The sequence below is a fragment of the Bos indicus x Bos taurus genome, chromosome 4, assembly GCF_003369695.1.
Source record: "Bos indicus x Bos taurus breed Angus x Brahman F1 hybrid chromosome 4, Bos_hybrid_MaternalHap_v2.0, whole genome shotgun sequence".
In the NCBI taxonomy this organism is placed as follows: Eukaryota; Metazoa; Chordata; class Mammalia; order Artiodactyla; family Bovidae; genus Bos; species Bos indicus x Bos taurus.
This window is the reverse complement of record NC_040079.1, coordinates 17,372,288-17,385,544: the sequence shown is the minus strand read 5'-3', so window position 1 is coordinate 17,385,544 and position 13,257 is coordinate 17,372,288. Positions and strand designations below refer to the sequence as shown.

At 46.2% G+C, this 13,257-nt stretch overlaps 1 protein-coding gene across 4 annotated transcripts in view; it reads right to left on the bottom strand.

The window, feature by feature from the left end:
* Nucleotides 1–13,257, bottom strand: part of ATP6V0A4 (ATPase H+ transporting V0 subunit a4) — a 71,462-nt gene that overhangs the window by 14,168 nt on the left and 44,037 nt on the right. For all 4 annotated transcript variants that reach the window (XM_027538879.1, XM_027538882.1, XM_027538881.1 and 1 more), the window contains 5 exons: nucleotides 12,721–12,878; nucleotides 9,475–9,568; nucleotides 5,558–5,676; nucleotides 2,869–3,085; nucleotides 539–640 (listed from right to left, as the gene is read on the bottom strand). In XM_027538879.1, the coding sequence (XP_027394680.1) occupies nucleotides 539–640; nucleotides 2,869–3,085; nucleotides 5,558–5,676; nucleotides 9,475–9,568; nucleotides 12,721–12,878 (690 nt within the window). The remainder of the gene's footprint in view (nucleotides 1–538; nucleotides 641–2,868; nucleotides 3,086–5,557; nucleotides 5,677–9,474; nucleotides 9,569–12,720; nucleotides 12,879–13,257) is intronic.

Here is a 13,257-nt window from a genome sequence, read left to right as displayed (position 1 = left end):
TGAGAGTTCCAGGGACAGCAAGGAGATCAAACCAGACAATCCTAAGGGAAATCAACCCTGAATATTCATTAGAAGGACTGATGCTGAAACTCTCAATACTTTAGCCATGTGATGCGAAGAGCCAACTCATTGGAAAAGACCCTGATGCTGGGAAAGACTGAAGGCAGAAAGAGAAGAGGCTGGCAGAGGATGAGACGCTTGGATGGCATCACCAACTCAATGAACATGAGTGTGAGCAAACTCTGGGAGACGGTGAGGGACAGGGAAGCCTGACATGCTGTAGTCCACGGGATCACAAAGTCAGACAGTACTTAGTGACTGAACAATGATTATGCTGGAAACAAGATGACCCCAAAGAAAAGCTGAGCTCTATAGAAGGAAGCATACCTGGAGTAGGCCATTTCCTCACCTCACCACTCACCTCAGCAGGCTCTTCAGGCCCTGGTAAACCCAGCATTCTCTCTAAACCCCTGACTTATATTTCCAGAGAACCCACAATCGTAACCACAGTGAGGGAACTGAAGTGGATGGTGCTTACCTGGGATTTCCGATGGTTGGCTCTAAGGATAAACGGCTTAATCAGAAGCATCCACGGAACAGAGATCAAAGCCATGATAACAAAGAAACTCTGGACTTTTTGCTGTAAGACCAAAATGGGACGGTCTTAGCATTTCAAGGTGACTGCACAGCATACTTTATATGACACAAATGATCAATATGGATCAACTACACATGATCAATACACATGATCAACCGCATTTCATTTGGAGAGATCAGAAGCATTTCAATAAACCCATTCGCCTTCCCATCATGGGCTATTCCCACTGCAGAGTGAGACCTGTCAGTCCAGTGGTGTGGGGTGTCCACTCATGGCAGGCACAGGGGACTCCCTCTCTTTATTACTTCCTTTCCATGAAGCCCCTGATTGTGCACCCACACCGTATGGAGCCAGTCACTGGACAGGAGTGTTCACGAGCCACATCATAAGGGCACTTTATTTGTCTCATGTCTCCTTGACTCTATTCTGGGGACAGTTAGCACTGGTCCTGGAAAAAGATCAGGCCTGGCACTTTACCAGTCACTCTGGAGTGACCAAAAGTCCTTGTATCACTTTAAGTCACAGACATTGTCTCCATCAGTAATCCTGGTTTTATTTTTTTTTTTTAATATTTATTTACTTGACTGAATATTACTTTATTTAATTGTGGTATGTGGGATCTAGTTCCCTCACCAGCGATCAAACCTAGGCCTTGCATTAGGAGCATGGCATCTTAGCCACTAGACCACAAGCAAAGTCCCTCTATAAGTAATCTTATATTTCCAGTATTACTGAGCCCTGTTGCTCTCACATCCAAAAAAAAAATACTCACGATGGCCACCTGACTTCCACAGTCTCATTGTGGGTGAGTTATCTAATGGGTTCAGGGACATCGGGCTGAACTCTTTCCCTGTGTGTGTGTGTGTGTGTGTGTGCCACAATTCACTTCATTTTGGAATGAGGCATCCATGGTCTTTGTGCCTCGTTGAAACCCAGGAGTCATCCCAGTTTATTATCCTCTTAGGTATTTCCTTTCACATCCTCGACCCCACCTCTTCTTCTTACCCTCCTGAGTCACCAGCTTTGAGGAGTGACCCATGGCTCCTAAAGGACCAGGATGCCGGGGAAGGTTTTCTCAGAGCCACTGTGTTCAGAGTAAAAGGGAAAATGTTTCTTGAGCCTTCACATTTCTCTCTCTGCCCATGCTCCCAGTGAGACGATTTATCATCATCCCAACTGTAGTAAGATTTACCCCAATAACAGTGATTTACCCCCACTAACAGTGATAACATCTTACTTGCTCCATCTCCGACCCTCCTCCACCCTTAATTACTCATAAGGAGAACAGGAGGTGGGGTGGGAACCACATGCACGGCACTCACCAGTCCCAGGCCCCTGCCCTTGAAGCTACCTCACTGCCTTTTGCCTGATTTTATATCATGCTTTTCCCCTTCACAATGTCTAAAGCAACCAGACGTGTCTCCTGAGCTGTTGCTCTTCTCTTTGATACTGAAACACAGCACAAAGCAGCCAGGGCGGTGTTGGGAGCACGTGTGCTCAGTCACTCAGTCCCGTCCAACTCTTTGCCACCTCATGGACTATAGCCCACCAGGCTCCTCTGTCCTTGGGATTCTCCAGGCAAGAATACTAGAGTGGGTTGCCATTTCTTCCTCCAGGGGATCTTCCCAACCCAGGGATCAAACGCATGTCTCCTGCACTGGCAGGAGGATTTTGTATCACTGAACCACCTGGGAAACCCACCAAATATTTATTTATTTGACTGTGGCATGTGAGATCCAGCTCCCTGACCAGGGATTGAACCCGGGCCCTCCTGCACCAGGAGTACAAAGACCCATCCTTTGGACCACCAGGGAAATCCCATGGACAGAGAAGGTTGGCATGCTATGGTCCATGGGGTCTCAAAGAATTGAACATGACTTAGCAACTAAACAACAACAACTAGAGTTTGCTTTTATAATAAAAGATTACTCCATTTTAAGATACAATTTAGAGCACTTACAGTTTCAAGCCAATCAATTTGAAGGCTTATTTTTCTCTTTCTTCACAGACAACGTACAAGCCAATTTTCAACCCACGGCTATAACACCTCAGGTGCATTACCCAAACAAAAACCACCGGAGCTGCCTCAAAGCACTGCCCTCAGCACGCGGAGAAGTTATTCAATCAGGGCCTTCTGAAATCTGAAGAACCGAACACATCGGGTGCTAAGGTGGCTCAGTCTTACAGACAATTACTCTCTGCAAAACCCAAGAGCAGGAGAGATTTGACATAATAGAAATGCATAAAAGAAAAAGAAAGCCCAGAAGTACCTGATGTTGGTACAGAGGTACATTCGAAGAGTCCTTGTAGTTAAATAGGAACATGTTAATGAAGTGGATAAGGATGCTTGGGGCTCGCCGGGACACAGAGACGTCGAAGGAGCACCATTTGAAGATGATCATGAAGACCAGGTATCCAAAAAGACTCAGGATAAAAATCATCTCAGGGATGAACTGCAGAATGATGTTCAGAGTGTTTCTGAAGAACCTGGGGGTGGAAAACACACACACAAGAGAGAACAGTGAAGGAATGCCAGTCACTCACCACTCTCTCCAAAAAGCCAAGTGTTCTTTTTTTTTGTTTTATGAATCCTGCATCCTCTCTCCAGGTAAGTAGTAATCATGCATGGATGGAAAAATGAGAAAGAAAGGTGCTTTTGCACAAACAGTTCAGAGAGAGCCAGGGTCCAGAAGGTAAAGTCATGAGGCAAAGGACAGGCCCACACAGACAGCTGGCGACCCAGCCACAGCTTCCCGTGCAGACCCAATTCATACTACACAGCCAAGGGCATAGGATACAGACACAGGGCTTGACAGCTATTCTCAAAAGGATGCTCTGAAACAGTTGCTGGCCAACAACAGCCCACGAGCCAAACTGAGCCCATTACCTAGTTTGTGCAGCCTGGTTTTTACATTTTTTAATGGTTTGGGGAAAATCAAAAGAATATTTTATGACCCAAGAAAAGTATAGGAAATCCAAATTTCAGTTTTAATTTGACTGGAATAGTCACACTCATTTGTTTACGCATTGCCTGTGGCAGTGTTCGTTCACGCTACAACACTGGAACTGAGCAGCAGTGACAGAGACCACCTGCCTGCAAAGCCTAGAATAGTTACTACCTGGCCCTTTACACAGAAAGTTTGTCAACTCCTGCTCTAAGACACAGGGAGAGTCCCACGAGACTAAGCTGGGGGACCCCTAGGTAAAACGTCAGAAAGAGCCTGTTAAGTATAAGAACTATTGCAGGGAAAATGGAGATCCCGTGATAAAGCAGGATTGAGAGAGATTGTTAAGGCTGGCCTGACATGCGATGCTAACCACAGTCCACCCAGAAAGTCCTTTCTGGTTTTATCCTGGTTTTACCTCTTGGGTAACTCTCACAGCACTTTCAGGCAGGCAGTAGTACCAGGGCGTTGTCATTCACTCACTCGCTAAATAGTTCTTATTTTTCAAGTAGAAGCATATGTCTATTGGTTTTCCAATAGACACGGGGCACCACAAGGCTGGTTCTGGCCAATGAAACGGGAACAGAGGTGGCATGTGTCCCTCTGGGTGGAAGCTTAAGAGTCAGTGTGTAACTGACTGCCCTTTCCTGCCGCAGCAACTGGCAACTTCTAGGTGGCAGCCGCCCATCAGCCCTGGTCCTAGTGTGAGGATAAGATGAGCAGCACCCCCAGTGGCCCACCATGACATGTATCATGGCCTTGAGACACTGAGATTTGAGACTTGTTTGTTACTACACAATAACTGACCCATTCTGACTCCTCTATTCCCACTCTGTGGAAGAAAACGATCACAGACACGTTCAGCAACACATCTATGATCACACAGCTACAAGTGTGTCAAATCTCTGATTCTAAACCCTGCATCATTTCTGAAGTACGGTACTGAACTCCTGGAAGGTGGGTTTTGGTGGATGACAGACACGTTCAGCAACATACCTATGATCACCCAGCTACCTGTGCTGTGTGTGGGCTATGCTCAGTCGCTTCAGTCATGTCCAACTCTTTGCAGCCTAAGAATGTGGCCTGCCAGGCTCCTCTGTCCATGGGATTCTCCAGGCCAGAACACTGGAGTGGGTTGCCGTGCTGGGTGTCAAATCTCTGATTCTAAACTCTGCATCATTTCTGCAGTACGGTACTGACCTCCTGGCAGGTGGGTTTTGGTGATAACTACAAGCTTCCATGTCCACAAAGGGTCTCTAAATAGGCTGTTTTCAAGCATTTACAACTTTAGCACAAATATACAAGTTTAAGAAGCTTTGGTAGAGATAGAGCATAACAGGAAGGACAGATGGAGAAATTAACCACCAAAGAAGTGAAAGAGAGGCTGCTGCCAGTATGAAGAAATGAATACCAAGTGGAATTCAGAATCTGAGGGCACTCTGGCCCAAATGCAGTGGGGCTAAACCCAGACATAGCAGCAACTGAGGCCTGGCAGGTTGGGAGGAGACCGAGCACCGTAGCTGCAGCCCATGGGGTTGTGAAGAGTCAGATACAACCATGAGGCTAAACAGCAACAATAGCACTGTGGGCTTGCAGTCTCTTACTGAACTCTCAAATATTTCTGAGGTGAAAGGCGCACTCAGCTCAGGAGAAACAGAGGTATCATTTCTGGCAAATCAGCTTGTCCAAGCTCAAGCCAAGAGACCCAGGATGGTAAAGAATCTGCCTGCAATGCAGGAGACCCAGGTTCTATCCCTAGGTCAGGAAGATCCCCTGGAGGAGGAAATGGCTTCCCCACTCCAGTATTCTTGTCTGGGAAATCCCATGGACAGAGAAGCCTAGTGGGCTACAGGCCATAAGGTCACAAAGAGCTGGACACGACTGAGCAACTAACACTCTCAGACACTTTAGGAAGGAAACTTACAGATGGACACAGGACTGAACTGGTGGCTCTGTCACCACTCACCACCGACGTGGTCAGACCAACAGGCAGAAAGTTCATCACAAAACCTACCTGTAATTGAAAAGGCTGAGAATAACACCAAAAACCATCTGGACAATTCCCAGGATAACTGACATCTTCATCTTATAGGAGTTCAAAAATGTTAGCTTGTTTGAAGCCAAGTTCCAAATCTGGAAGGAAAACAAGACAGGAAACACATGAGCCCAAATGGAGAAAGCAGCCCTGACATGCACACCCTACCATGTGCAAAACAGATAGCTGCTGAGAAGCTGCTATATCACACAGGAAGCCCAGCCTGGCTTCCCACTTCCATAGGGGTGTGATGGGGAATGGGAGGGAGGCAGTGTATGTATGATTACGGCTGATTTGCACTGTGGTATGGCAGAAACCAACACGGACTGTAAAGTAATCTTCCCTGAAAGTAAAGAAAGAAATACATGAGACCAGAGTCTAGAAGTTCTATCATCAAAGTCAGGCACCAGAGCCATGTCTGCTCTGAGAAAGTCACTCGGGGAAGCACCTCCACTACCCTGATCAACCACTTTGGCATTGAAGCTGCACCAGGCTTGTCCTGCACCCTCTGCTTATCCCTTTGCTGGCTGGCCAATACCCACAGGATCACTCAACACGGTGAGGGCAGGGTTACCTGTACACTTTAGACCCAGCCTGGAAAAGCTAAAAACGTTCATGGGTAAGTACCAGGCACATACTAAGCCCTTTAAGTGTATTTATCTCATTTAATTCTAATAAAAACCTTATGAGATAGTTAAAAGTATTTCCATTTGACAGATAAGTACAATTACAAAATCTCAGGGAGACTAAGTTATTTACACACTCAGGGAGAAATAATATAATAGCAAATGGGGCATTTATTCCATATGCACCAGATTCTTCTGGGTGTTTTACCTATAAAATCCATTTACTCTTCTGAGCAACTCTATAAAGACTACTATTACACCCAATTTACAGACGAGGAAACAGAGACACAGAGATAACGATTTGCTCAAAATCACATAGCAAGTAAACAGAAAAGCCAAGATTTAAACACAGGCTGTCTGATCCTAAATCACCGGCTTTTGGCAACCCACTCCAATACTCTTGCCTGGAAAGTCCCATGGACAGAGGAGCCTGGTGGGCTGCAGTCCATGGGGTCGCCAAGAGTCGGACATGACTGAGCGACTTCACTTTCACTTTTCACTTTCATGCACTGGAGAAGGAAATGGCAACCCACTCCAGTGTTCTTGCCTGGAGAATCTCAGGGACGGGGGAGCCTGGTGGGCTGCCGTCTATGGGGTCGCACAGAGTAGGACATGACTGAAGCGACTTAGCAGCAGCAGCAGCAGTGTTCATTTATTATAAAATACTTACAAACACTTTTAGAAAGTCGCCTCAGCTCTGATGCTCAAATATTTTGCAATTTGATTCACAAATAGATGAATAACACAGTTAATAAATGCAGCTGTAGAAATTTACATTATGTAAAAATCAAACCCTTCATTAATATATATAAGTGCCATTAATAATATAAGCACAGAAATAATTCTATTAAAGAGATTATCTCTGGGGAATCAGATTGTAGGAACAGGAAAGGCAAGAAAGCCAACTCATTTTTTTAAACAATTTTTGCATTATATGGAGTTTTAATCATGTATATTGTTGTTGTTGTTCAGTCGCTAAGTCACATCCTACTCTTTGCAATCCAATGGACTGCAGCATAGCAGGCTTCCCTGTCCTTTACTATCTCCCAGAGTTTGCTCAAATTCATGTCCATTGTGTCGATGATGTATTATTATTTTATAGGAAAGAGACTAAAATATTTTAAAAATCTAAATGTTCCTAGGAAAAAATGTATTATTTTCAACATCCCACCTTGCCTTTCACCCTCACATTTTTCTAACTAGTAGGCTGATGACAAAATTGAATGCAGACTAGAGACTAGACCATTTCCCAGATAGCTAAGTGGTACAGAATCTGCCTGCCAATGCAGGAGACACAAGAGATGTGGGTTCGATCCCTGGTTTGGAAAGATCCCCAGGAGGAAGAAATGGCAACCCACTCCAGTATTCCTGCCTGGAAAAGCCCATGGACAGAGAAGCCTGACAGGCTAGAGGCCATAGGGTCGCAGAGGAGCTGTACATGACTGAGCACGCACGCAGAGACTGGATTACTCAGTTTTGAAAGGCTAAATACGCTATTCTCCCTTTGTCTATGAGGAGCTAAACTGGGCAGATAGGATTTGCTGATGCATCAGATGGGGGCTGTGAAGGGAACAGACAAGACGGTAGGAGCAATGATATTCAAAGGAAAGAAAGGTCAACCAGACCTTAAAAATCACACCCATCTATACCCCTCCTCTGCCTGCCTGCTACTCGTGAAACTCCTAGGACCAAAGATAAAGCCTTCCAGTCTACAAAAATAACAACTTGTGTTTATTTTTAGCACCTTGCAGCTTACAAACCAGCCTTCATGGACTTAACCTCTTTTGATAAAACTTAAAATCCAAGTGCCAAGTAAAACCCAATCCTGGGTGATGCTCGCTGTTTTTATAAGAGAGGGGAGGCAGGCAGAAAGTGGGACGACTCAAAACTGAAGAGGGGGCGAACCCCAAGAGAGGAGAAACCAGAGAACCAATTTTAGTGCAGTATTATCCCTCAATTAAAAGACACTTGTTATTGGAAGGAAAACTGTGACAAACTTAGCATATTAAAAAGCAGATATCACTTTGCCGGCAAAAGTCTGTATAGTCAAAGCTTTGGTTTTTCCAGGAGTCATGTATGCATGTGAAAACTGGACCATAAAGAAGGATGAATGTCGAAGAATTGATGCTTTTGAACTATGGTGTTGGAGAAGACTCCTGCAAGTCTCTTGGACTTCAAGGAGATCAAACCACTCAATCCTAAAAGAAATCAACCCTGAATATTCATTGGAAGGACTGATGCTAAAGCTGAAGCTCCAATCCTTTGGCCACCTGATGCAAAGAGCCAACTCACTGGAAAAACCCTGATGCTAGGAAAGATTGAGAGCAGAAGGAGAAGGGGGCGGCAGAGGATGAGATGGTTGGATGGCATCACCGACTCAATGGACAGGAGTTTGAGCAAACTCCAGGAGACAGTGAAGGACAGGGAAGCCTGGCATGCTGCAGTGCATGGGGTTGCAAAGAGTCAGACATGACTTAGTGACTGAACAACAGCAACATTTTTCCTCTCAACTGTCAGCAAGTAAAACTGTGGTCTCAGATTCTCTTCCAACAAAAAGAGCATAGAGGAAACATTTATGAACCCTATCTACCAAGTTCAGGTCCAGATGCTTGTGCTCATTTGGAGCACAAGCCTGCCATCTGCTGGTGCTATGTACTAAGGCCACGGTACCAGTGGCTTTGCACGAACAGGCGCGCGTGACTTCTCGAAATTGCTTTGCACCTGAAGTTTGGGCAAAGGAACACCTTTGTCTGGCTCAAATCCAACTGAGGTAGATATAACAAACCAATTAGAGTTAACACATTTTTTTAAACTCTAATTCTATGCAGTAAAATAAAGCAAATATAAAAGCAAATCCATACTTCTCTAGGAAAAAGTTAAGATGTTTATCATTGGAAGAAAATGTCAAAGTTGGGAACCTGGCTAGGATGCTAAATTGCTTATCTAATAAGCATATTTTCCAGGCAAACAAGGGCCTTTTAAAGAAGCAATTGTTAACCACCAAGGGTCTGATTGAGAAGAAAGAGGCAGACGTTTGGGAAACTTCAGGGAAAATGACCCAGTGGCTGGATATAGGGTACATGCAGGACGTGCACTCGAATCTGGAGCAGTGTGTCACAAACACCTCCAAGACCTGCTCTTCTATCTCAACACATGTTTGTGGATTTCATAGGTTCTAGCACTTTCTTCCCCTCACACAGAGGAGGGGAAGAAATCTCCTGAGCAAGACATTTTACATAATAAATATTTAACCTCAGAAGACATTATTACCGGATCAATTCCGAACGGGTATGGATTTCCAGAGTATACTCCCGGAACGGCTGGGTCGAGCTGCAACAGTGGATTCGTTTTCAATACCTGCATACTATTGAGAGTGAAAGGAAAAACAAAAACAAAACCAACAATCAACCAGAGGTAGGAAAGATACTACAGGAACATCAGTCATCCACTTGCAAGCAGCCAATCAAAGCCTAACTGTGGGTGTGACTCACCAACTGGCTCATTCAATTAACAAATAACCATGCTTCCCTGGTGACTCAAGGAGTAAAGACTCTGCCTGCAATGCTAGGAGACCAGGGTTCGATCCTTGGGTTGGGAAGATTCCCTGAAGGAGGAAATGGCAACCCACTCCAGTATTCTTGCCTAGAAAATCCCATGAACACAGAAGCCTGGCCGCTACAATCCATGAGGTCGCAAAGAGACTGAGTGACGTGTACTCACTGAATAACCACTATGTGCTAAGCTACAGAAATTACCCTCTGGCTCCCAAGGAGGTCACAGTCTGAGTTTCGCGAGGGCTATCAGCCTGATGAGGTAAAGAAAAAACTATCCTATATCAAAAAAGAGGCAGGGGGAAGGGGTGACAGGAGCATATGTACATGCACACTCAGCCGTGTCTGACTCTTTGCGACCCTACGGAGTGTAGCCTACAGGCTCCTCTGTCCGTGGGATTTCCCAGGCAAGAATGCTAGAGTGGGTTGCCATTTCCTTCTCCAGGGGATCTTCCTGACACAGGAATTGAACCCACGTCTCCAGTGTCTCCTGCATTGACAGGCAGGTTCTTCCAGCTGAGCAACCGGGGAAGCATAGAAGAAATAAAATCCAGCCTTGGGACCAGCCTGGGAAATCTCCCCTGGGGGCACAAGAGCTGATCCCAGAGGAGTGAACTGGCTTCCACACGTGGCCTCTGACCTCTGGGAACCTCAGCCCCTGAAAGTTATGGTCCACTGACTGTTTTTAAACCTGTGTCCCTTTCTCACTTAGAAGTACAAATGTCAATGAGCGGAAGCTTCTTACTGTCTGTGCAAACGTGACAGAACATTAGGGTTTAATTTTTTTTTTTTTTTTTAAGAGCACATGTCTATGGAGGGACCCAAGACTGAGTAGTTGAAAGGATGAAGAACGGGACGTTGGTAACTTAGGCTGCCTAGAAATACATTCCCTCCCTCCTGCAGCTAGTGTGGTGGGGGTATTTGTAGCCCAGTGAGGGGAGTTCAGGAAGCCTGATTATGCTGACCAGGCCCTCAGTGACAGTGGAAGCAGCTGGGCCTGACTGGCCATCTCAGACCCAGAGCCCTGTCCAAAAGGCACACCTCAGCGCAAATGCTTGGATTTCACTATCAGAGATGTGTTTGTGTGACAAAACAAAAAGAGGAAATTGGCCTGGTGCCCACAGCCAAGCCATAGTATCTGCTGTTGAACATAGCAATTTCAGGGAACATCAGATAAGGCCACAGGGTGACCGTGGTGGATCAAGACAAAAACAAGACCATTCCACAATCATATCTAATGTCAAAACATGGACATTTCAAGATAAGGACACTGTCCAAACCACAAAAATGACCTATCCTTCCCCTTATCCTCCCTGAGGCCAAATCCTCGAAGCCCTTCTCATAGCCTCTTACTGAGAGTGGTGCACGGTCCGCAGTGAGGGAGGCTGTGACAGTGTCTCCAGCCCACTGTCAGGGTAAGCAGGCCCAAGACTCAGCTTGCAGCCAGTGGCCACAACCCCCCGCTGTGTCCTCTGCCACTCTTATGGATGTCTGTGGCTTCCCTTCACCGCCCTGCTCAAGCAAGTCTGCTTCATACCATCCATGTGTGGGCGTGGGACCCAGCCTGGGGCCTCAGTCTGGCATGGCCTCAAAGGCCTGGAACTGGGGGCAGGGGTCATTTGCCTGCACACAAAAGAACAATATTCTGACCCACATTTGCAGAGTGACAGCCAACCATCAGACTCAGACCTTTCCCAGGCACACTCCAGGGCAAATGAAAATGTGTGTGCATGGTTTGATAAAGTTTTGCCAATTTAATACATTTCCAAGCCCATCACTACGCTTATGAGTGCAAACCTGAAGAGCAGCACTAAGCAAGCTGTCTTCAAATGGATAACAGTTTTGTTCTTCGAGGCATCTCTTCAGGATACTAATTGCAAAGAAAAAAAAAAACAACCCATAGATATGGCCATCTGTAATTGGAATCCTGCAAAATGCTTTCTTCTTCATTTTTATTTATTTATTAACATTCCTGTCCTCTACTACAGGGCACTTGGACCCAGCAGAGGGACTAAAAGGAGATTCACGGAGCCTCAGTGACACACACCCCTGCACTACTATAGCCCTCCTGAGCCCCGCTTCAGTCAGCACCAAGCCCTCACACGCTCGTGGGATGCTCCACGTCAAAAGGAACCCTGTGTTGAATCTTTCCTAAGAAATCCTGGGATGAGATGGATGGTGTTTTCTCTCTCCCCACTTACAATATGCAGTTGGCAAGCAGGTAAGACCCTTGACATGCCTTTAATAGAAAGTCCTACTGTGCTTGAGAGAGAAAACACGGGCGAAGGGCTGTGCACCCGGTCAGGCGTCTGTCTCTCCTTTCTCGAAGTGCTCTCCTGTCACTTCCCCTGGACGCTCCAGGGCAAGACAGAGAAACCTGAGACTGAACTGAAGCATCTGTGGGGAAGACGTGAGGAACATCACCTGAGGCTTTTCAGCCTCAGTATGAAGCCCCTATTCCCTGGTGGCTCAGTGGTAAAGACCTGCCTGTCAGTGCAGGAGATGCAGGTTCAATCCCTGGGTCGGGAAGACTCCCTGGAAAAGGAAATGGCAACCCACTCCAGTATTCTTGCCTGTATTCTTACTCTCTTTCCGATTCCAGGCCAAGCAAGAAAATGCCATCTTCTTCTCCCAAAGTCTTCTTGCTTCCACGACTACTACTCTGATGCCCAGTTTATACCTGATCCACGCTTGTTTTCACAACAGTGCCTGGGAGTGGGATGCACTCCAGGATACCTACTTAATACGGCTGAAGTTTTGAAAAAACTTTCCAGGCATTACAGTGACCAGCACAGTTAACTGAGGAAGTGATACAAGGTCTCACACTCAACAGATAATACTGAATTATTTGTTCAATTGGTGGGCGCACCTCTGAACAGAACCAGGCACAGAAGCCCCCGGCATGAGAACGATCACTGAGTCCACCTGGATGACCAGTGAGTGACCCACCTCTGTCCCAACTTACCTCCACGTGCCATTTCTGAACATGGGTTGGACACTCCAGGAAGAGCCAAAGATGTTCAAAGACTTGGCGAAGCAGTCGTTATAGATCAAGCCCGTGTAGATGGAGAAGATGCCCATGAGGAGGATGAGGTAGCGCCCATGGAAGAAGGTGTTCCAAATCTGGCCCCAGGAAGACAGAGGACAATCGTCAGTGGGCTTTGAACCAGACCCCAGGGACGTGTTTACAGGAGGCCCCCAGCACCACTGGACACCTGCAACCAAGACACGGGCATCCTACACAGAGGGGCCGTGTCGGTCACCAGGCAGGCGTCAAAGTGATCCAAACAGAAAGGGCACACCCACCCTGATCTTCCTGAGCTTCTAGAGCTGATCCAGAAAAGTCCTGAAATGGCAGTTATTGCAGAAACAAACCACACAGCCTCCCAGCCTTTAATTCAGCCTTGGTTAGAAAATGTAACTGAAGAAAAGTGTCAGCTGTAAAGGACGCACTTGAAAGTGAGTGACTGCTGCCTTACTCCTTCCAGGAGACAAGAACAGA